The sequence below is a fragment of the Python bivittatus genome, unplaced genomic scaffold (assembly GCF_059951505.1).
Source record: "Python bivittatus isolate LINGU-HERP-01145 unplaced genomic scaffold, Pbiv_v1 ctg000700_np1212, whole genome shotgun sequence".
Lineage (NCBI taxonomy): Eukaryota > Metazoa > Chordata > Lepidosauria > Squamata > Pythonidae > Python > Python bivittatus.
In genome coordinates, this window is record NW_028277098.1 from 29,533,693 (window position 1) to 29,556,183 (window position 22,491).

General features: G+C 39.6%; 1 protein-coding gene across 1 annotated transcript in view; it reads right to left on the reverse strand.

Moving 5' to 3' along the window:
• Positions 1 to 22,491, reverse strand: part of SAMD13 (sterile alpha motif domain containing 13) — a 39,241-nt gene that overhangs the window by 12,752 nt on the left and 3,998 nt on the right. Inside the window, exons 2-3 of the mRNA XM_007421378.4 lie at positions 14,996 to 15,080; positions 3,565 to 3,676 (exon numbers count right to left, since the gene is read on the reverse strand). Coding sequence (XP_007421440.2) covers positions 3,565 to 3,676; positions 14,996 to 15,080 — 197 coding nt within the window. The remainder of the gene's footprint in view (positions 1 to 3,564; positions 3,677 to 14,995; positions 15,081 to 22,491) is intronic.

Here is a 22,491-nt window from a genome sequence, read left to right on the forward strand (position 1 = left end):
CAGTTTCATCTCCATAGTCTCTTTTTCACATTGGCAGGAAAAGTTTGAGTTGAATGGGGCACAGATGCTACCTGAAAGGATCATTTCAAGTATAAATAGTTTCTGCCTTTGTTTTTGACTTGCTGAGGCTTCCGTTTTGTCTAAAAAGCCTTTCGTTTGATGATTTTCTCTTTAAATTTGAATGTATAACTTTATCTGCCTGGGTATTTAAAAATCCAATGACATCTGAAGAAAAAAAAACCCATTAAGAACATGCAGTTCTTAAATATCCTGAATTTATCTCTCTCGATCCCCTTTCCTAGATAGCCTCCTTCAAATACTGTTTTAGCAAGATGGGTGTCACCCCTTCCAAGTCTGTTTCTATTCAACTAAAGCAGTGTTGTCCAAACTTGGCCACTTTAAGATGAGTGGACTTCAACTCCCAGAATTCCCCAGCCAGCCATGCTGGCTGGGGAATTCTGGTAGTTCAACTCCACTCATCTTAAAGTGGCCAAGTGTGGACAACACTGAACTAAAGGAATGTGAGTGTTTGTTCTCAGAGACGTTTACTGTAACCAGCTAGTGGAGTGCAGATCAGCAGTGCCTACCCACACATACCATGACACCACTAAATATACCTAATGACCTCCACATTTTATGTAACTATAATAGCCAAACATTGCAAGAACTCTAGGTTCTCATATTTATTGGCTATTTTAAAAAGTAGCAAGACTTTCTAAGTTTGTATAACTTATGCCCACAGTATCACGCACACTCACACAATGGGATCTGCTGCCTAAAACAAAGGCTGACCTCCGTAAAGACAAATCACACAAGAAGAAAATTTTACAGCCTCTACTAACATCAGAGGCAACCCTTTTCACTTCCAATAAATAGAACACCACGCTCACTTTTCCCCAAGCTTTTTACAATAGAAGACTGAAATGTAAGACATCTTTCTCTCTATTCCTTTAAAGAGATTATGGATATCGCTCCTTTTTCAATTTGGCTCCTTGTTGTGTTTTATTGTATTGTTACAATGATGTATGTGCATCTTTGTAAGCTACCCTGGGAGTACTTTATAAAAATAATAATAACTACAGTTTATTACAGAGCTCATAACAAGTGTGCCTTTAGAACAGCTATCCTGGTTAAAATCACAAAGACAATAGAGGCAACTAGCCTTTCCATCACTCCTTTTTTAAATTTCAGTTTAAAACATACTAAAGCCAAACTGCTTACTTTCAATCTATTAGGACAACAGCAGGCAATAAGAATAGGCTCAAATGAGTTTTACAACAACTAGGTATTGGTAATTAACTTCACACCCATGTTCCTGGGGACAGCTGTAAAAATCCACACCACTGATCTGTGGTGGTTTCAGAACCCACTGCACGTTGCATCCCTTTAAAACCAGTTAGATATTCTGAAGTCCCACTGATGCGCCACAGAGCATTGTGAGAGTAAAGCTGTTCTGAAATGCTCTCAAAAGAACAACACCATGTCATAAATGATTATGTCAGTTGAAATTTAAGCAGTCAGAAGGGTTTGTTTTTTTAAATGAGTATAATAAAGAAGATGATTTTCAAAAGATTCTAATATAAGAAATAACACTTTATTAACAAGGTTTTTTTCCAGGTTCTGTAAAAATGTTCTACTCACCCCAGTAACTGGGCAGTATACATCTGAAACTTCACTGACTTGTTTTGCAAAAGAAAATCCTCAAACAGAGCCAGGGTGGTGGAGTGGTGATGGTGTTGGACTAGGAGCCAGGAGACCCAGATTCTAGTCCAGCCATGGAAGCTCACTGGGTGCTTTTGGACTAGTCACTCTGTATTTGGCTAATCTACCTCACAGGAGTGTTGTGGGGGAAAAAATAGGAAGAGGGAACAGTATGTATGCTGCCTTGAGCTCCTGTACAAAGGTGAGGTACAAATGTAATCAATAACATAAACTTCTCGGTTTAAAAGTCATACAAAGGTGCTGGGTTTAAAAATTGTACTTCACACAAACCGTGTCTTTCAACATGAGAAGTTTTAGTGACTATTTTTAAACAGAATAGCAGCTGCTGAACTTCCCTCATTTTCTGACGTGCTAAAAAAACTGAATCAGGAACTGAACTGAATGGAAAGTAAGATACCAACAAGTGCAAGGTGGGGGCAACTTCATGTATTAGCAAGCATGATTTTCACTGTTTTGTTTTGGATCCAGCACTGAAGAAACAGGTGAAATATCAGAATCATATGCCTGGAGCTGATCACAAAGTCAAAAAATGAAGGCCAGGATTTAGTGGGATCAGGACCGCCTGCGGTGTGTGTGTTTGTCATTCTCAAAAAAATTAAGATGGCGCAATCAAAGCCCTGCCCCTTTTTTATGGGTATCGCATCTGTCCCCCCCCCAACATCAATGGTGGGGAACAACCCACGCAACTGACTCCAGCCGTGCCAAACCAGCCTTTTAAATGTTACTGCAGCAGCACCAGATGAAATGATGGAAAAATGACTCCTATAATGATGTATGAAAGACTACAAAGAAAAAGAAGGACACGTGAAACATCCAAGAACTGAGGGTGTGGCTGAGACATCTAAAATTCCTTGTCCTTGGAAAGTTGCTACCACAGGACAACAACCCCATTAGAGTGATTATATTCAGACCAAATAGATCTTTGTCTCTTTTAAAGTTATCCTGCTACTCAGAGTCTCTGAAGTGGTTGTTTTCCCCATTTCTGTACTTATAAGCACCATTTCCCTTACCATCAGTGGCCCCACCACCACTGTTGTGCAACCCTAACCAAAGCCAGTGTCCCATCAAGGAGTTAAAGGAATCCTCTCCAAAATAGGGACAAACTGCACGGGCATTTTGCACATAGCATCAAATGCACACTTTCCCTATGGCTCTGGGACCCGTTTCAAAACTTGGAGCTGATGCCAGCTAGACTGCTCATCCTGCTGTTTTTCCCTGCTGAATTTCCTTAGCAGTAAAATCTGAAGGATGCTTAAAAAGAACACTTAGTTAATAATGAGGACCGAGGAGTAAATAAACCCTGCTGGATTAGCAGCTTTTCATTATACAGTCATAGCAACTAATGGAAATACAATTATGTAGATGTTACTACACAAAACCTATCACCTCCTCCCTTTCACTTATTTGAGATGTGTTGATGCCAACCTAAGCAAGTCTATCAAGGGACTGGAAGGGTACAGACATTGTCTTGATAATGCTGTGTACGGGATTAACATTCACATGTTCATTTTCCATCATGCAGTTCAACCAATTTAAAAGTTCCAACCAATTCACTACTAATTGCATGTATTGAATGCTTATTTTGTTTACTTATTGCATTATTGCACTTTCATTTATGAGCTCAAAGCAGAGTATGGTTAGGGGGTATCTTTCATTTTACTCCAATAACAAATCTGTGTGGTATATTGGTCTTAGAGAGCACAACTGGTCCAAGGTGACCCAGTGTTGTTAAGAGGAGATTTGAAACTGGGTCTTTGCAATTCCAAGTATTTGCCTGTAATGGTCTCTACTCTGAAATCTCCCCAAGCTAAAAGTAAAAGGATATTGTGCAAACAGATTTACCTGCTCTTGAAAAGCATTCGCTTGTTCTTCAAAGCCCACTGTTCTGAAATAATTCACCACATCTGTAACTGCCCAGTCAGCAGGATCAGGAGGTCTTCCATTCTCTACCAAGCTATGGAGTTTTAAGAAATTCAAACAAAACATTAGTATTTGGCATGGATGTACAAAGTGGCACATATGCTATTTAACTGTTCCTTCAAGAAAAAGAAAACCATCAAGGTAGGAAGGCTAGCTTGCTTGTTGATACAGCCATCTTTTAAAGATTCTGCCTTCAAGCCATCAACTCTAAATCCTGCCTCCTTGTAAGCCTAAACAGCCATTGGCATTTCGGTATCTGTTGGACTAAATCCCTTATCATCCCCAGTTAGCACAGGTGGAGGGTAACACATCTATATCATGTGACCTGGTTTCACCATTGGTCTGAAGCTACCTTGTAAGACCATCCAAAAGACTACCTTGTGAAGATATTGCTTCTTGAGATGTCTTCCGGGCACAATGAACTATGATGCAGGATGGGCAGAGAGATGGCATAAGGTCTCCTGGCAGAAATATTAGCTGAATGGGCTTTTGAGCCTGACTCAGGCTATTCTAAGCCTATCACTTAAACTGTCAGACACATATAGCTTTAATCCTGCAGGCATGCAGTGAACAATTGTATTTTAGAGCTGGGCTCGTGTTAGGAGCTCCCTGCCCTGAACTGAGTGAAAATAAACTTTGTTTTTCCATTAAGCAACACTAAATGCCAAATGTTCTGGGTGCTCGTCTCCCATAACTGTCCCAAAGTCACCTAGTGACCTTCTTGTTTGAGTTAAGATTTGAATCCTGATCTCCCTAGTCCAAGTCTGCTGTCCCTCTCACTATGCCATACCACTTCCTTAGCAAATTAATTATCGACATTATCTAATAACCCCACCCAGTTAATATTTGCATATTGTCTAAAAAGGATGGACTAATAAAGGGCCTATGGCAGTAGGCACACATACTATCTTTACTGTAAATGCAGGAGAGCCCTCTTATTATTACTTTTCCCCAATAATGCAGTTTTATGCAGGACTAAGCAAGTTAATAAACTGAGAGTTCTGAATAAAGTTTAGCATTAAGCTGGGCAGGACTAGCCATGCCATTCCTGCCTCCAGAAGAGACACTGAGGATGCATCTACACCTCATTTCCCACTTTAAGCCCCAGGATATTTCCTCCAATGTCGATATGATTAAGAGCAGGGATGGATATGCAGACAGGCTTTCTGTGTGATAGACAACCATGTATATTCCAGCTGAGTTCAGAGCAACAGAGTCGCTAAGCGAAATATCACATGACCATGACAGACTTATGATGTCACTTCCCATTCAGTTGTTAAGTGAGACATCATGTGACTGCAACTTGCAATTTTACTGCCAGCTTCTCCATTGACTCTGCTTGTTGGAAGCTGGTTATGAAGCAAGCAAATGGCAACCATGTGACCACTGGATGCTGTGACAGCCCTAAATGCAAGGACTGGTTGTACAGTAAAGTTACTTTTTCAGTGCTGTTGTAACTTCAAATGGTCACTAAACAGGGTAGTCATTAAGTGAGATCTACCTGTATTATCTAACCTCTGTTGGGGTTTTTTTGGAAATAGTTTCCAGAATTGTGCTTCTGTAGACTTCCAGACCTTCTGTAGACTTCTGGAGGAAAAAATGGCTGACTGAAAATGGCTCCACGAAAAGTGAAGAGGATGACCATGGCAACGAATGAACAGCTGGTGAGCAGACTGACTCTTTGAACATCTCTGGACAAAGAAAGGACAGGAGATCATCCACAAGTGCTCCAGACAGTTGCTCCTTGCGAGGAGACTGCAAGTTTTCAGCACTGGGACACAAGGGAGTAGACTTCTTGCTCAAACTGCGGTTGGTGCTTTAAAAGGACACTAAATTCACATAATTCCTTTTCTAAACACATTCAGAAATTTAACAAGCTTAAGAACTTAAAAAGTTTGAAATAGATAGCAAAGAGCTAATTAAGACATCAATTTTAGAAAGTTACAAACAGATTAATTTGAAATAAAATTTTGGAATGAATTATAAGAATCCTTCCCATGGGAAAGTCAAATTGCTTTGAAGGTAAAAGAGATAAACAATTTCAAAAATTGGACACTAGAGGGAACTAAAGATGCTAATTAATGGAGAATACATAAACCTGATTAACAGCTATAGAATGACGCAAAATATTATAACATTAGAAATACTGAAGGATACTTCTGAAAAATGGAATCAGAAGTTACTATCAACAATGTCAATAGCGATGTTTGCTTCTATCATAGACTGCGCCCAAAAGATGTTTTGGAAGAAATGGCAGAAGACAAATAAGTTTTATCTGACAAGACAGAGACAGAGTTGATACTGAAAGTGGATCTATAAATGACAGGCTACAAGAATGACAAGGAAAAAAGTGTTTCATTGGACATACAAAAGAAATCGGTTGATGCTTTAAAAATCAAAGGGGAATTACAAATAATAAACCAAGAGAGTGACCTGGATAATTCTTTTACATTGGATTTACAAATGCTTGGATGAATCTTGTGAGAAGGGTAAAAAAGAAATTAACAGAAATCAAGTTCTACAACATTACTTGAATGGACTAAAAATTAAGATTGTTAGAAGTAAAAGGAAGGAATATAAAGTTGGTTCATTTGATCAAGGTTAAGATAGATTATGTTATTTCTGAAAACTTTTAATAGACTTTTGCTGACACCAGGACTGAAATGACGATGTTTTTGGATTTGTTTATAGATAAGAGATGGGACATGGGATGAAGAGATCATTGGTTGTAAATTAAGACGAAGTAAAAAGCTACTAGAATTGTTTATATCTGTTGTGATGAAAGTGGAAGTCATTTCTTTATATATTTCTTTTCTTTTTCTTTACTATATTTTCTTTCTTTTTCTTTCTTTCATCTACATTTTTCTTTGCACTTTTCACTCTTTCTTTCTATTCCTTTTTCTTTTAGCTTGTATTGGTTTTTACTACTGCAATTATAATTATTTTTTTAAAAAAGGAATGGTTTTCAGAATTGCCAGCAATGTGACGTGTAAGATTTCTTACTCTCTGCCCTTGACTTCTGCAATTATGTATTCTACTATCCCTATATCTGTTTTGCTGCACACAACAGCAGGGAAATGGCAAATAGCAAAAGGAGGAGGAAACTGCACTGTATATGTGGGTAAGCATGTTTGTATGAGAGGTATCTCAGAAATGAGTTATTTTTAAATGGGCTAGAACCTCGTCCTTCAACAAACTAAACTTTGAAGACAATCCACACCAAGGAGATAGACAAAGCTATATGCTTTTTAAGTGTAGAATATTTTTCAAAGCACAGTTTTGTTCTGGCTTGCTTTCATATCAACTGGCTTGTTTTAAAAGGCCATTCAACAATTCAAATGTATCTTTAAACACCATTTTCTGCAGTGCATTTCTATTCACATGTACTATCAACGTAGGACACACTGAATAGTTTTTTCTTACATAAAACTAAAAAGCTACATAAGTATTTTTTAAGAATTAACAAAAAAACCTAAGGCTATTATATATCAATTAATGTATTAGTCTGAAAAGTGCAAGTTACTTGAGCCTATTAAATATCACTTCAATTCTTATTTATACATTTATTAAAAAGGCATGTGGCAGCATTTCCAGGTATGTATCCCTCAAAATGTGGCTGCTGGACAGCAGAATATTGGCGACAGAACATAACACTGAATTTACTACATCTTAATCTTTCTCTGCATTCAGAAAGCAAGTTATGGCAAAGAGACAAGTGATAGTCCACTGCTTGCTGCCTGCGCTTAAAGACTTTTAATTTTCTTTTTTTAGTTTGCAGAAGCTCTGCCAATTTAATCTAAAGATAGTTACATTTGCTAAATAGGACTAGTTATTTACCATGCTAGCTGCAGAATAATGTATCTAGATCAGAGATTCACAAGTGATAGCTATTTTTGAAGTCTACCTCCAATAAGCCTCAGTCAACTTGTCCCATAGTTGAAGATTGTGGAGGTTGTCCAAAATATATGAAAGGTATCAGTTTTCCTTGCCTTAACTGAGACGAAGGAAAGGAGAATAAAGTTTAGATGGGCTGCTCATGTATGCTATGTTTAATGTAATTTGGAGCAGCACAAGAGTATTATCACTATTAATACAATCATGTTGAGTCAGCTATTGCTTATCTCTGACTTCATAAGTGATTGCTCATCTTTGTGATGTTTAAAGAGAGCCACCCTTGTAATGCTATGAAAATATACAGGTAGTCCTTGCTTAACGACCACAATTGGGACCGGAATTTCCATCCGTAAGCAATGTGGTCGTAAAGCGAGATGTCATGTGACCGCATCACTTAGCAACTGCAATCCCGGCGCTCCTGGTTGCCGTTGTTAACCAAGAATTGTGGGTCGTTAAATGGAGGGGGTCCCAGGTAAAGAGTGTGGGGGTGCTGCACGGGATGGGGGAGGCCCCGGGAGGCCTGGCACAGGCTGCGTGTGAGTTGGGGGGGTGCTGCAGTGTGACACAAAGCCTCAGCCACCCCAGCCTGGCCCAGCAGCACTTATGACTGCAGGGGTGCTGCAACTCCCCCAACCCACCTATCTCCCCCCCCATCTATGCCCTTTTGGCCACCTTGCACAGTGGCACTTATTGGCAGCAGTGTTGGGCCTGGGGCCAAAGTAGAGCCGCTCATGCCACTCCTTCTCCAAATTGTGTGCCCCATTCTTGTGAACCTTTGGAAACCTTCTGATCTTCCCCAGGTCTTGTGAGAACGGGTGCACTATTTGGAGAAGGAATGGGGTGTGTGATTTGCAGAAGGAATGGCGTGAACAGCTTGGAGAATGGCACGAGCAGCCTCGGGAAAAGGCCTGGCACAGCCAGAAGCTGCCTTACACGCAGTAGGGTCAGGCCGGGTACACCTTGTCAGCAGTGGGAGGAAAACAGCGAAGGTCAGCTGGGTGTGGCAGAGCCTGTGGAGCGCAGGGCAGCAGGGGCAACTGGGGCTTTGTGCAATGGTGCTGGGGTGGCTGGCCACGGTGTGGGGCTTGGTAGTAAAGGCCTGGTGGCGGTGGCAGCTGGGTGAGACTGCTGAAGCTCTCAGGCCTCTACTTCAGCCCCAGCCCTCGTGCTACCACCACTGAGTGCCACTGTGCACTCAGGGTGGCCAAAAGGGCATCAATTGGGGGGTAGATAGGTGGGTGGGGGGAGTTGCAGTGCCCTTGTGGACGTAAGTGTGGGCGGGCTACCAAGTGCCCAAATTTTGATCATGTGACTGTGGAGGCGCTGCAATGGCCATAACTTCAGGCATGGGTCATGTCCATTTTTTCAGCACTGTTGTAATTTCAGTTGCTGAACGAATGGTCGTTAAGCGAGAACTACCTGTAATATACTTCTGTTTTGAGTAAGGCTGGGCTGCTCAACCTCACCCAATGCAGCATTTGCCACTTCGAAGTCAGCAGAACCCAAAGGTTGGTAATAATGGGAGTTGAAAACCTACACATCCAGAGGACACCCGGTTACAGTAGGCTGCTTTAGAAGTATGAAACTGCATGGGAATAGACTAAATTTATAAAAAGAACTTGTACAGTCTTTAACATACTGGACGTTATCCAAACCTCTTAGAAATCCATTAGAAATATGATTTGAGAGATTTTACCAACCTATATGCGAGGAGTACCCAAAGTTTTTTCCCTGAGAATAATACTAGAAAATCAATTTCTAATTAAATGTATGTCTAATTTAGTTCAATGGCATTTACATATGAAAAAATGTATACCAGATCTGAATCTGACCAAATCACTCATTTTTAATGGGGGTCTTTGAAATTATTTTGATTTTTAAAAATATTCAAATTAGCAGCTTTCACTTTTCTATTTTGGACTGAATACAGACTCCAAAATATGCAAATCCACTGTCAGAATTACACTCTTTGGCACTTGACCCTTTAAAGAAGAGCAGGTATGGAGTCTTGCAGGTCTACTTAAAATCCATCACCACCACCATACATAATCCCTGAGATCTACTAAGTGCCAAGATACACAGTTAAAGGATTGTGAACCCATGGATTTGTCCCCAGTATCAGAAATTTTCGGACACATTATTCAACTCCTGCTCTATTTAGTAGTGGAGGCATTTGTGTGAGGGCAAATAACAAAGGGAGAAGAAGAACTGAAACTGTTTGCTTAGAACTGCTTGGGGGAAAAACCCCCCACTATGCCATTAGGAAGAGATGCAATTCCCATGGCAGATATCTTATTAAAGACACTGAGAGACAGCATCCAACCTTCACAATACGCACTTGAAATAGAAATAACTGATTTCTCTTTGGGGCCTGATTACTTTCTATTGAATAGGTTTATAACCATTGTGGGACTCATGGATTCACTATGTTTCCCCCAGAAACACGTTAAACCACATACAAGTCTACCATTATATTTGCCAGAACTATAATTACTAGAAACCAGACAAACAGTGTGAGTAAAACTCAGTGTATTGTCAATAGTAAACTGGTTCATATAATCATGTTTATGTGGTCACAGCACATAACTTTTAGCTATTCAACCACACCTGACTTTGTTGGGCTTAAATCCAATAGTTTCTACGGCATTTATTGTCATCATGTGACAGATGAAGGCAGACCTAGAAAACACTAAACTTGCAAGAAAACTAACAACAAAAATGCTCCTGACTAGGTATTTAACAGCTACAGAAAGATTCATAGATACATAGGATATTTATTGCCACATAGTCGCAGTGTCCAGCAGTCACATGATTGCCATTTGCAACCTCCTACTGGCTTCCCCATTGACTTTGCTTGTGGGAAGCTGGCAGTGATCGTAAATGGCAATCGTGACCATGGGATGCTCTGACGTCATAATTGCGAGCCTGTTGCCGAATGCCCAGATTGCGATCATGTGACCACAGGGACACTGTGATAGCCGCAACTACAAGGACCCCTCATTCAGTGCTGTTGTAACTTCTAATGGTGTAGTCATTCAGTGAGGACAACCTATTAGGAGGACAGGGCAAAAATGTTTATTTCTAACAAAAAATATTTGACTGTGAATTTCCAATACAATGGCATTAAAACACAATTCCAGGTAAGGTTCCTCCTCCTGCAGTCAGCTAAGAAAAATATATGCTAAAATTAGAATGGAAAGAATGGAAGAAAAAACACAGCAAATAATATATGCTATATAAAATGAGAAAAATAGAGACCTTTAACTATAAGTGTAAGGGACTAAATAGACTCTGTCTTTGAACAACAGTGCAGTGATGTTAATGGCCTCCAAATTAGTTAGTAAAATAAAATCTCAGATGAACCTGCATGGTATCCCTGTAGAAGAAGCTATTCTTAATTCTACAATGTTGTGAATATACATGGGAGGTAACCTGAAAAAGTATTTACAAGGCTTACATGATGCAATTCCAGGATATATTCAAGAATCATACAGCTGTACACAGACTCACTTTCCATCTTGTGTGACTTTGTTGCTACAGTGACACCTACTGGCAGGCAGTTCAAAATACACCTAAAGGAGACCATGAACTCTTAATTCAGTTTTCACATGCCAGAGGTTTCCTCACTTCATAAATCATATATTGGGGAAAACTGAAAAAGTTGAAGAGCTGAATTTATGTTGTTTGCCCTGCCTGCCAATATCTGACCCTGCCAGGTCTTTCAAGAGGAAAGATGGCTTGGCTTCATAGTTTAGATTCCCCCTCTCAGGCATGGCTTGGATTTTTCTCTGTGTAACTGGATATTATGCACATGGTATGAAAAAAAAAATACGGAGGGTGGGAGGTGCACGCATTTTAAAAATTTTCTTTTTGCATGGGACAGAGGTTGGAGGGGGTTTTGTTATAGTACTCTAAAACGTGACAGACTGGGAAGGGACAATCATTAAGTTATTTTCACTCCTCGTTATTTTAAGGTATGTGGAAATTTATTTATTTATTTAGCAAATTTATATGACTGCTATCTCACTGAACGTGACTCTGGGCGGTATACAACAATTAAAACACTATCACAATCATTAAAACACCTAAAACAATAAACATAATAAAAATAAATAAAAAACAAGATTGGGGGAGAATAACAGCCATCTAAGCACAATACAACCAAACATAAATCATATTCAAAGTGTTCTGAGGAACTGAAGAGCAGACATGATAGAATGGAAGTGCCCCATGATTAGGGATACAAAGCATAAGCCACAAAAATATGGCTTTTACTGATACTTCTACTAATACAGCAAACTTAATAGTGGACATTGAGAGAGGGTGAGCAAGTTTGTTCATTCTTCTAGATTTCAGTGACTTTCAGTATCATTAAGCTTCATGTTCTCCTTCACAGGCTGGCCATGTTTGCCATACACCTTAGTTAGGTGCTCCTCCTACTATCTGGAAGGTTAATTCCAAATTCTTGGAGTGGAATATTTTCCAGGCCCATAACATAATGCCATGGAGTTTGGTAGGATTTCATCTCCTTCTGTTTAAACATGGACATGAAACCGTCTGCTAAGGTCACACAGATATTTGGAGTTATGCAGCATCAATGCACTGAGGACACCCATGTCTACTTCTCATATATATACTACTTCAGAAATACTTAAAAAAAAAAGAACCTAGGTTCTGGACAAGGACCAATAAACTGGCCTCCATTCAACCAAGACCAAAAATTATAGTTGGTAGAAAATTGGCCTTATGGTCAATGGCAACTCAGATAGTTCAATGTAATTCTGCACTTCTCATGAAGATTCAAGCTCATATTTGATCCTGTATCACTGCTAGAGAGTAAAAAGGGCTTACTAGATGTGCTAGATGCAGCTCCGTATCAGATTACATGGTACTATCTTTGACAATGTTCTGGAAACATCAAGTAGAATCCTATCACAAGTTAAACAGCATCCCATGGTATATTGCTGATCCATTTCCAGATCCAGTTTCAAGTACTGCTGCTAACTTTGTAAATCCTAAACAACCTGGAATTAGGGGATTTAAGGATTATCTTATCCCACTTGGGCATACTCAAGATCATCATCTCAAGCTCCTGTAAGGCAAACAAAGAGGAAAGGACTGTGATGTCAGGTTTATTAGATCCAATTCTTCTGTCTTTTTTATAGTTGTTTTAATACATATTAGATGAAACTGATTTTAATCTAAGAGTCAGCTTTTAAACTTACACTCTCTATTAGTTATTGTTTGTTGTTGATTGTTTTGACTTTGCTTTTATTCTGAGGACATCTCTGCGTGAGATGTTGGGAACCTGGCATTTGCACAATAGCTGGTTTTGACAACTGAGATAGTGGTTTTTGTAGTGGGTCTATATTGTAGTTTATCTGGCACTAGAGCAAAGCTGATGCTTTCTTGCAACACTGCTGGGCTTGTGGATGGTTCTTCCAATTGGTAAGAATTCTTGCCCTTGCCTTTTGGTCTCAGGGTGACCATTACTCTGTCTCTTTTCCCAACCCAACCCAGAGTTTCAACATTCTGTTTTTGGGACCTGTTACAAACAATGGGCCTTTCCTTACTCTAATCCAGGAGTAAGTGCTCTCTGCCACCCTTGAATTAGGAGAAACCTATACTGGCATGACACGCACTGCCCCAATTGCCAATTTCTGTCCTGCCTCTATTGCATCTGTTTTGATTCACTGCCAATTAGTGGGGTGTTGATTTTATGCGTGCAGCACACGATAAGCAAAATGCTTGGATGAGTCACCCAACTTTGTCATCCTTTATTTTATGCATCTCATGAGCAGGGAAAAACACATCTGCAAAGCATGGGACTGCAACAAGGACGGGATGCATCTGGTTGTCATCTCTAGGTGACTTCCTATGCTCCTCTTTCTAAACCTCGACTTCTGTCATGATTTCATTGAAATAACTTTTTTTTTTTTAATTGCTCCTTTATGACTTCAAACTGAGTTACCTTTTCTTAGGACTTCTTTCCCCCTTCCTTTCTTTACATAGACAACAAATGCTGGTTTCTAGCTTTCTCTGCACTCTGTTCTGCAGGCAATGGAAGGTGAAAGTGGGGTTGATCCTATCATTCCACTGTTTCACCATTTCTGCCTTCTGTTAAACAGGTATGTACTTCCTGGGCTGCTGATAAAGCAGCCTTGCGTTACTCAACAATTTTGACAGATCACTGGGACAGCGCTGCTATATTTGGTGCTTTGGAGAGACCACAGTGCAATGGTGGCCAGTGAGCCAGATCAGGACCCACTGAGGAGAGGGGTGCACCCATGTAAGTCTGAAAGGGGAAACTGGCACCACTTTGATCCCATCCACCAGCAGTCACCTGATTTCACCTATAACTTAATGAATGAGAATCCATAACAAAGTTTAACACACTTTGAGACTGTCACCGGATGCTCTTCGGCTTAAGAGGAAAATGACCACTTTCACATCATGATAGTTCCTCTGTTATGGGGATATGACAGAAAAAAAAGATACTTAGCTACAAATAGGGAAAGGCCTCTTCTTCTGCCACTGCAGCAATATGTAGCCATGTTATAACTATTCAAGAGAGTGATTGGTGGCAAAATTGCCAAGATGCTCTCATTTCATCCTCACAGTTTTCAAAAGGCTTTTAGCAGCAGGAGGAATGCCAGCTTTGGAATCAGACATTTCCCCCTTACCACCACCAGTAGGTTTTGTTTGACTGTGTTTGCAAAGAAAGAAACAAATGCATACAACATGAATTAAAAATACAGATTGGGGCAGGGCACTAGCACTTTCTTTTACCTCCCTTTTGTGTGGGATGGTGGTGGGAGGAGGACTGGCAGCTGCTCAGAGGGAGGGGCCTGACTGACATCATTCTTTGTATTCTCTTATTAGTCACCTGGAGGGAACCTGGTGGGCTCATAGCAAGCTCTGTATGTTCTTAAGTGGTTGGTAGTCAGCAGAGCCTATTCCACCAACCTTTTTGTTTTATAAGTGCCCATACCCTTATGACAACCCTTAGTAAACAGGCTCTTTAAACCTTTAGAACAGTGTTTCTCAACCTTGGCAACTTGAAGATGTGTGGACTTCAACTCCCAGAATTCCCCAGCCAGCATGCTGGCTGGAGAATTCTGGGAGTTGAAGTCCACCCATCTTCAAGGTTGAGAAACCCTGCCTCAGAACATATACTCAAGTATGTGTCAAAAGGTTAGGGTTACAAGTGAGCCCAGAAAGTGTTGTTATAAAATACTTTGAATCAGAGATAATTATGCTTCAGACATAACCTTCCCAATCCAACAAAGATTTCAAGGTCAGAACAAACTCCTCTTGTACGGACTATATTGTGAAGTTAGTTAGCAAAAGAACTTTTTAACAATATTTAAAGATAAAATTATTTATACCATTTTTAGTACCCAGAAGAAGTAGACTTTAGCTCTGTAAATAATATACAATGTATAAGAGGACCACTTACTTTTCTTTGTCCAGAGATCCATTTTCTTTGTTTTCCATGTCAATGGACAGCATGGGGATGTCGGCGATATCTTTTGTGTCAGGAACTAAATCAATAAGGAAAAAAGCTCCATGAATTTACTAGCATTGTAGTGAATGTTGTAGAATGTATCAAACCTTGCTTTTCCTATTAAACTGTTTTAAAACAGAGAAAAAGAGCAGATACGTAGATCGTCACACTGCACAGCTCTCAAAGCAACTTCAACGGTGTTTAAAGAAAAGGTCTTTTAATAATCAACAAACAGCTTCTAACAGGTTGCATATTAATACATTTCAGCAAGGGTATTTTTCCCAGAAAGACAGTGGACAGGTTTCTGCAAGTTCTTCTCTTTCACCCATTCTCCATTTATGAAATGCCAGTATGCAGTGGTGGCTGAGACCAGCTGAAAGCAACTGGCACTCTAGACATGCCATGAAATCAGCACCCCCATTCCACAAAAAATATTTTTTTTAAAAAAAAGAACCATCTTTCTCAACATTTGGCCCCCTTCTTAACTTGGTGCCCTAGGCAACTGGATGGGCTCCCCCTGGCAAGAGGCTTGACAATGCTACTGTGCAGATGAATGAAGTGTGGGGCACAAACACCAAACTCTGAAATCACTCTAAGAACAACATGGTAGGGAACGCACACAAGCCGTGGCTTCTGGAATTCTTTCCAACCGCTTAATACAGTGTTGTCCAAATTTGGCCACCTTAAGATGAGTGGACTTCAACTCCCAGAATTCCCCAGCCAGCCATGCTGCCTGGGGAATTCTGGGAGTTGAAGTCCACTCATCTTAAAGTGGCCAAGTTTGGACAACACTGGCTTAATAGCAACACCCTGAGTCATGTGACCAGAGGGGGGGGCTGAAGAACAGAGCAGTCAACAGCATCACAATAACATACACTGTCAACCCCCTGTGTGGGATTGGAGATATGGTTATTCCCATTTTATAGGTGAGATTATTCCCAATACGGTAGTACTGTCAAACTGAAATCACCTATCTGAAAGGCAACTTGGTTGGAGAAGAATGTTGTAAGCCTTCCTCATAGATGAGTTGCCCTTAATAATTTCTGTTACCCTTTTCTACACCTTCTCTAGATCTACAATATCCTTTGTGAGGCTTGGTGGCATCTCTGGTTGGGATTGCCAAGTAGAAGTAGATTGGGACCACTGTCTTTTCCACATGTCCCTTTTTGGATCCCACACGTGGCATATGATAAATTTAAAACTTTACAACAATAATACAATCTACTACAATAATACAATATAATGTGAAATCAATTCTTTGTTTGCTTCTCCAATCTCAAAAGAGGAACATAATGGGGAAAATTCAGGAAAAAGTACTGCTTTTTTTTCATTCTCCCAAGTCTTTCATTCTTCCCCCACCCCAAATGGAAAAGGATATGATGTATTTCATATTATTTTCATTCAAAGTGTCACATAAATTGTTTAAAATATGAACAGTCTATGTCTGCAAATATTCACATATAATTAAGAAATAAACTAACATGAGAAGAGAAGCTTGTTTAAATACAGAAAATCCTTCAGTTTTCCTACATATTCTTCACCTATTCTATGCAGAATGCAACTATGGCATCTCTGACACATTGCCATCCAGATTTGCTTCAATACCTCTTATTTAGGGAAAACATCTGTTGTCTTGGTGAACAGCATTCAACATCAGGAAATTTTCTCCTAGCCAAAATCTGCTTTCCTGAAATGTTGGTCTAGACTTGTCCTCTAGAGCAACAGAGAATCATCCTACATCTTCTATATAGCAACCATTTAGTTAACTAAAACACCTATAATGTCTTCTCGTAACTCTCTCTCTCCTCTAGGATAATCACAGTCAAGTCCTATTGTTTCTCACAAGACTTGCTTTCTTGGTTGTCGTTTCCTAGAATAGTTTCAGTTTATCAATATCCTTCTTAAAATGTATCTACTGAAAAAAAAAACGGGTAAGGACTCCAAGGGGAGAGCCAGTTTGGTGTAGGGGTTAAGACATCAGGCTAGAAACTGGGAGACTGTGAGTTCTAGTCCTGGCCAACCTGGGTGACCTTGGGCCAGTCACTCTCTCTCAGCCCTAGGAAGGAGGCAGTGGCAAACCACTTCCCAAAATCCTTGCCAAGAAAACTTCAGGGACTAGTCCAGGCAGTCGCCGGGAGTCAATATTGATTCAAAAGCAGAGGAAAAATAAAAGCGGGGGGGGGGGGGGGACTCCAAATATGACCTAACAAGCACAGAACAAAGTAGAACTATTTCCCTTCATGAGAATACTATGCTCATATCAATGAAAATTAAAGCTGGATTAGCTTTTTAAAAAAATTGTAGCTGCGTAATCAAACTGGCTCACATTCCACTTGAAGACCACTAAAATGCTTTAGATCTGTTTTGCATTCCCTGCTATTAAGTCAAGCCTTTACAGTCTCATATAGATATCAGATTTCTTTGTATCTTAATGCCAGCCTTTATATCAATTAACGTTTATCTTGTTAGTTTCAGGCCAACTGTTCAGCCTGTTAAGATCCTTTGGATTCTTACTTCAGTCTTCTATGGTGTTTACTATCCCACTTAGCGTTGTATCATCAATCTCCCTACATTCTCATGTAGGTAATTCATAATAATTTTGGTCAGTTCTTGATCCAGATTGACTGAAGGCCATTAGTGAGCACTTACTTGCTGAGAGCTATTGCTCAACCTTCTGCAGATCCATCCAATGGTAGTATCATCTAACTCACACTTGGATATGTTTAAGTCTTTCTCTCTTTTTTTTTGTAAGAGTCACTAATTTGGTAGAAGAGACAGAAAGCTGGTCTGATATGACTTTTTCCTGACAAACCCATTTTCATTCAGGGCATTCTATTCCAGATACTCCCCACTATTTAATAATCTGTTCTAGAATTTTGCCCAGCCTATTTTTAATCTTCTGATATCTCATGCATAGTTCTTGATTTCTTAAACACTGCAAGAGTAGCTCTAAATTAATTTCCTCCAGCCTTTGGGTATAATCTGAATTTCAAGAGACTTTTATTCAATTAAAATAGATGGATGTTTTCTAGCCATTTACTTCTCTGCCCTGAGTGGCAAGTCCACATGTGTGTGTGTGTGTGTGGGCGTGGGTGTTCTAGTCACCCCAGGTTGACCACAACTCTTTTGAGTAATCCCACTGTTTTTTGTTTACCCTTCCCTATACAACAGACCTATCCTCTTCTTAATCATCTTCTTGCCTGGAGCATGACCAAAGAAAGCCATTTTTAGCATTCCTGACAAGCCTCACCTAAGCTGGGCCTTATTTTTCCTACCATTACCATTATTGTTTTGAATAATTCACTGTCTTCCTCCTTGGTAATATTCCCATCTGTTTTAAAAGTCTTTTTATTAGTGAGCTCTTGGTGGAGAAACACCAGCTTTCCACTGGTACTAATTCATGATTCTACTACAAGTATTTGAGTCCTTAAAGTATTATTTTTCTTTCTACATAATTTGGAATCATGGGTTCTTTTCTGGCTTTTTTCTGCACTTCTAACAATCTTTCCAAAATGTCCAAGGAATATATCCACATTAATATTACAGATTCCCAAATGGCATGGGCATTCCCTCTTCCCCTACATATTGTTTACAGCTTCACTTTATTAATCATTTCTTCCTACTTGGTGAAGATTAAGTTTGGGACAGCAGATCCCCTTGTTCTTTTCTCCAGCTGGGAGCTGAAGCTGTCAGCAAGGTGAGTCCAAAACTTATTGGATATTTAAATCCTAACGGAGTTCCTTCCAACAGTGTCAGGATAGTTTGAAGCCCCACATTACTATTTGATTCTGTAAAAGTATTGTCTTCTGTTGCACAAAAAATGTTATTCTTATTATTTAGCGCATCACTGTCAAAGTTTAGACGCTGCAGGGTTACACACATACAGTGCCAAAATTAAAGCAATTTCCCAATGACTTTTTCTTTAATTTGAAGCAAATGCAGCAAGTTGCTAATTTAATAATTTGACTACAAGGGAAGGAGTCAATCCTGCAACAACAGCCAGTTCCATATTAATTCTTTTATCTGGCATCGTTGTCCCTCATTCACTGCACAGACCTGAAACATTAACATGATCAGCCTATGGCTCACTAGAGTTTCTTGTACTGTATTCTCACCTTTCTCTGATCTGATTGATGATATCTTTTCTGGTTTTGACCTAAATTCAGTTGCTGTATCTGGTGTAACCTGGTCTATACTTTCTCCCTACAGAGCACAGGCTTCACATTTGGACAAGGGGAGCATAGTTCTGAAAGGGGGAAGAAGCAGGCATGGGCTTGATTTCATAGCACTGAGTTGCAACAATTGTTCGGCCATTTTAGTGTCAAAACAGTATGTCTCCAAGGACAGGATGGAAGGGGATAGAAATCCTTCCAGCACCTTTGAAGCTGCAGAAAAGTAGGATTGCTTGACAACTGACTCTCTTGTTCCTTTCTCCAGACTTCCTCCAGGAAGAACAGCAGGAAAGGAAGAGAAAGGAGATGGTGATCAGAGCTCCAATTTTTTTTTTCTGTGCTGCCAAGAAAAACAAAGGTAGAGTTATTTCCCTGGTAAATAAGGGAAAAGGATCCAGAAAAGTGAGAAAGCTTCCTTGTTCCTCTTGTCGGTAACTTTAGAGATGCCACAGCTTCACCAAAACTGAGAAAATGTAGACCTTTGCCCCTGGATTGGGTGGCATGTCTGGGTAACTATACTTCTCACATCTGTGAAAAAGCAATGCTGAAGCTATTCTAGAGGGCTTTGATGATACCAGGAGTCTGAAGTGAGAAAATGCCATATTATGGTTTAGACAGTCTTTTCTCAGTGAGAACTTGGAAGTTACCACTGGAAAACATCAGAAGATTGATCTTTGAAGAAGGCCACTCTAGATTCTAGAATTAGTTCTTTTAACACCACCCTGACCTACACACTGCCTATCTGACAATATAATATGGTTTTGCGTGAATTTCTTGTTTTCTCTCTGCTTCTTTCTGCCTTCCTCAAGCTCTACACCTTGTAGCATCTTATAATGCTATATCTGGAAAGGAAGGGAAGATGGTAGCATGCAACACATACCTGAAGGCTTGCTACACAGATGAGGAAAAAGACTTGTTCTCTGTGGTGCCATAGAGTATGATTAGATTTCATAGGTTTAAATTAAAGGAGAGTCATTAGGAAAAGGATAAGAGCATGTCTAACAAATGAAACTAATTTCCAAATAAGGTGGGCGACTTCTCTCCATCACTGGAGATTTTCAAGCAGAAACCAGATATACACCTGTTGAAGTATACACTAATTCTAAATTTCTAGCAACAAACAGACATTTAGATAAGGTTACAAATCTTTCTCCAAATTGTGATCCTGTATTTTGTAATCACAACACTTATTAACACATATGTAAGTTCACTGTTTTCTTGGAAGCCAAAGCAAAAATCTTTTGCAAAGTTTTTTGGATTCCTCTACTCTTCTTCAACAACAGGCAGCCACCAATTGGCTATTTAGGTAAACATGGTTCAGAGGTTGTTTGCAGGCCCTTCCCAGCAAACAGAAAAGTGACAGAAAGGATTTCACTTCCTACGTGTCTGACTTTTTGGATGAAGTAAGAGAGCTGGGAAGGGCAAGTTAAAAAATGGGGCAACCCTTACACTTAGAAATTGAAAGGAAACCATGATAGCATTCTTCTAGTTTTCAAGAATGTTCCTCCTGTATCTTTCAGAACAGCACACGCAGCTCCAAAAATCCAGGATTTGCTTGTGTTTATGCAACCCAAGGGAGAAGTTTAATTTTATCACTTTGTATCCCAAGCCACTTTCTTTGGATTGGATTTTCCTTTAGCAGTAACTCCAACGTTTGCTATTATGAAGATTCAATAAAAGCAAATGAGTATTTTCTCATCATGAATGCATGGAAGAATTTCATTAGTCCTTCTACCTACCAAGCTTGAAGAGATTTAAAAGAAAAGAGCAAAATAATATATTATTTTATTCTGTGGATAGAAGATGTAGGACAACTGTCTCTGGATTACAGATAACACTCACTGACCAGGTTATTTCAAACTGATTCACATTCATATGCCCTAAGGACTATTTGCTATGGCTCTATACACATTCCTCATCTGGTATAACATCAAGAATTTTTCTCTCCCCATTCACTGTATGCGGTTGCATAAGAGTGAGATGTGAGTCAAGGGGAGAGAGCTGACCCACTTAGGTTACCTTCAGAAGCATGAGCATTCATGAAGAATTAGATGAAATGGTGGCAGCTGGTAAGGTTTGCATTTGTACCAATTCTTTTCAGCACTACTTCTTGGGATACACATTTAGTACTGTATTTCCAGAACGCATGTAGCTCCAAAGGAGCTTTAGCCTTTCTCTACACAGGTTCAAGTGGTTGCACTGAGAATTATTGGACATCAAGCCGCAAATAGGAGACCTGGCCAATGTGACTTTATAGTTACTCCTTTCACAATAGACCAGTGTTTCTCAACCTTGGCGGCTTGAAGATGTGTGGACTCCAACTCCCAGAATTCTGGGGACCTCTGGGAGTTGAAGTCCACACATCTTCAAGTTGCCAAGGTTGAGAAACATTGCAATAGACGATAGAAAAGAAACACTAAACTATTACAGGAGAACATTTATAGCTTATTTACAATATAAAGTATTTAAAAGGTAATAATGCCTTTGTGTCAAGCTCAAATCCTGATAATTATGTAGGTACAACCACATAGTTTTCTTGGCAATAATATGAAAATAACTTGTCTTCTTCGGGGATGTTTTTCAGCTTACATTTTCCAATTTAGTATCTACCAGAAGTTTTGGAATGTGATGCTCGTAATTCTTTACCATTCATTTATTTGTTAGATTTGCATCTCACCTTTTATTCAAGAGCTGAATCACTGTCCACACCAGCTAGATATACTTCCAAACTTCTGGAGAGGACCAAGTTGGGAAGAATTAGCTTAAAGTGAGCAACTGATACTCATTTATATAAATATGATTTATTTAAAGGGATAGCTATTTATTTAAATATTAGCGTACTTCAAATGCAGACCACTTCTTTGAACACATGTAAATAGAAAGCTGGAGAGCCAGTCTGGTGTAGTGGTTAAGGTGCTAGGCTAGAAACCAGGAGACCATTAGTTCTAGCCTTCCTTTAGGCATGAAACCCATCTGGGTGACTTTGGGCCAGTCACTCTCTCTCAGCCCAACCCATTGTACAGGGTTGTTGTTGTGGAGAAAATAGGAGGTGGGAGCATTAAGTATGTACAGTACCATGAGTTGAGAAAAAATAAAGGCAGGATAGAAATCTAATAAAAGCAGGGTTTTTGTGAGGAGAGAACTCCAAAACTTTAAAAGTTCTGTTTGTTCCCATAAAAGCTTATCCATTTGTTAAGATCATTATAAGTAGTCCTCGCTTACCGACCACTCATTCAGCAATAATTCAAAGTTACAATAGCACTGAAAAAGGAGATA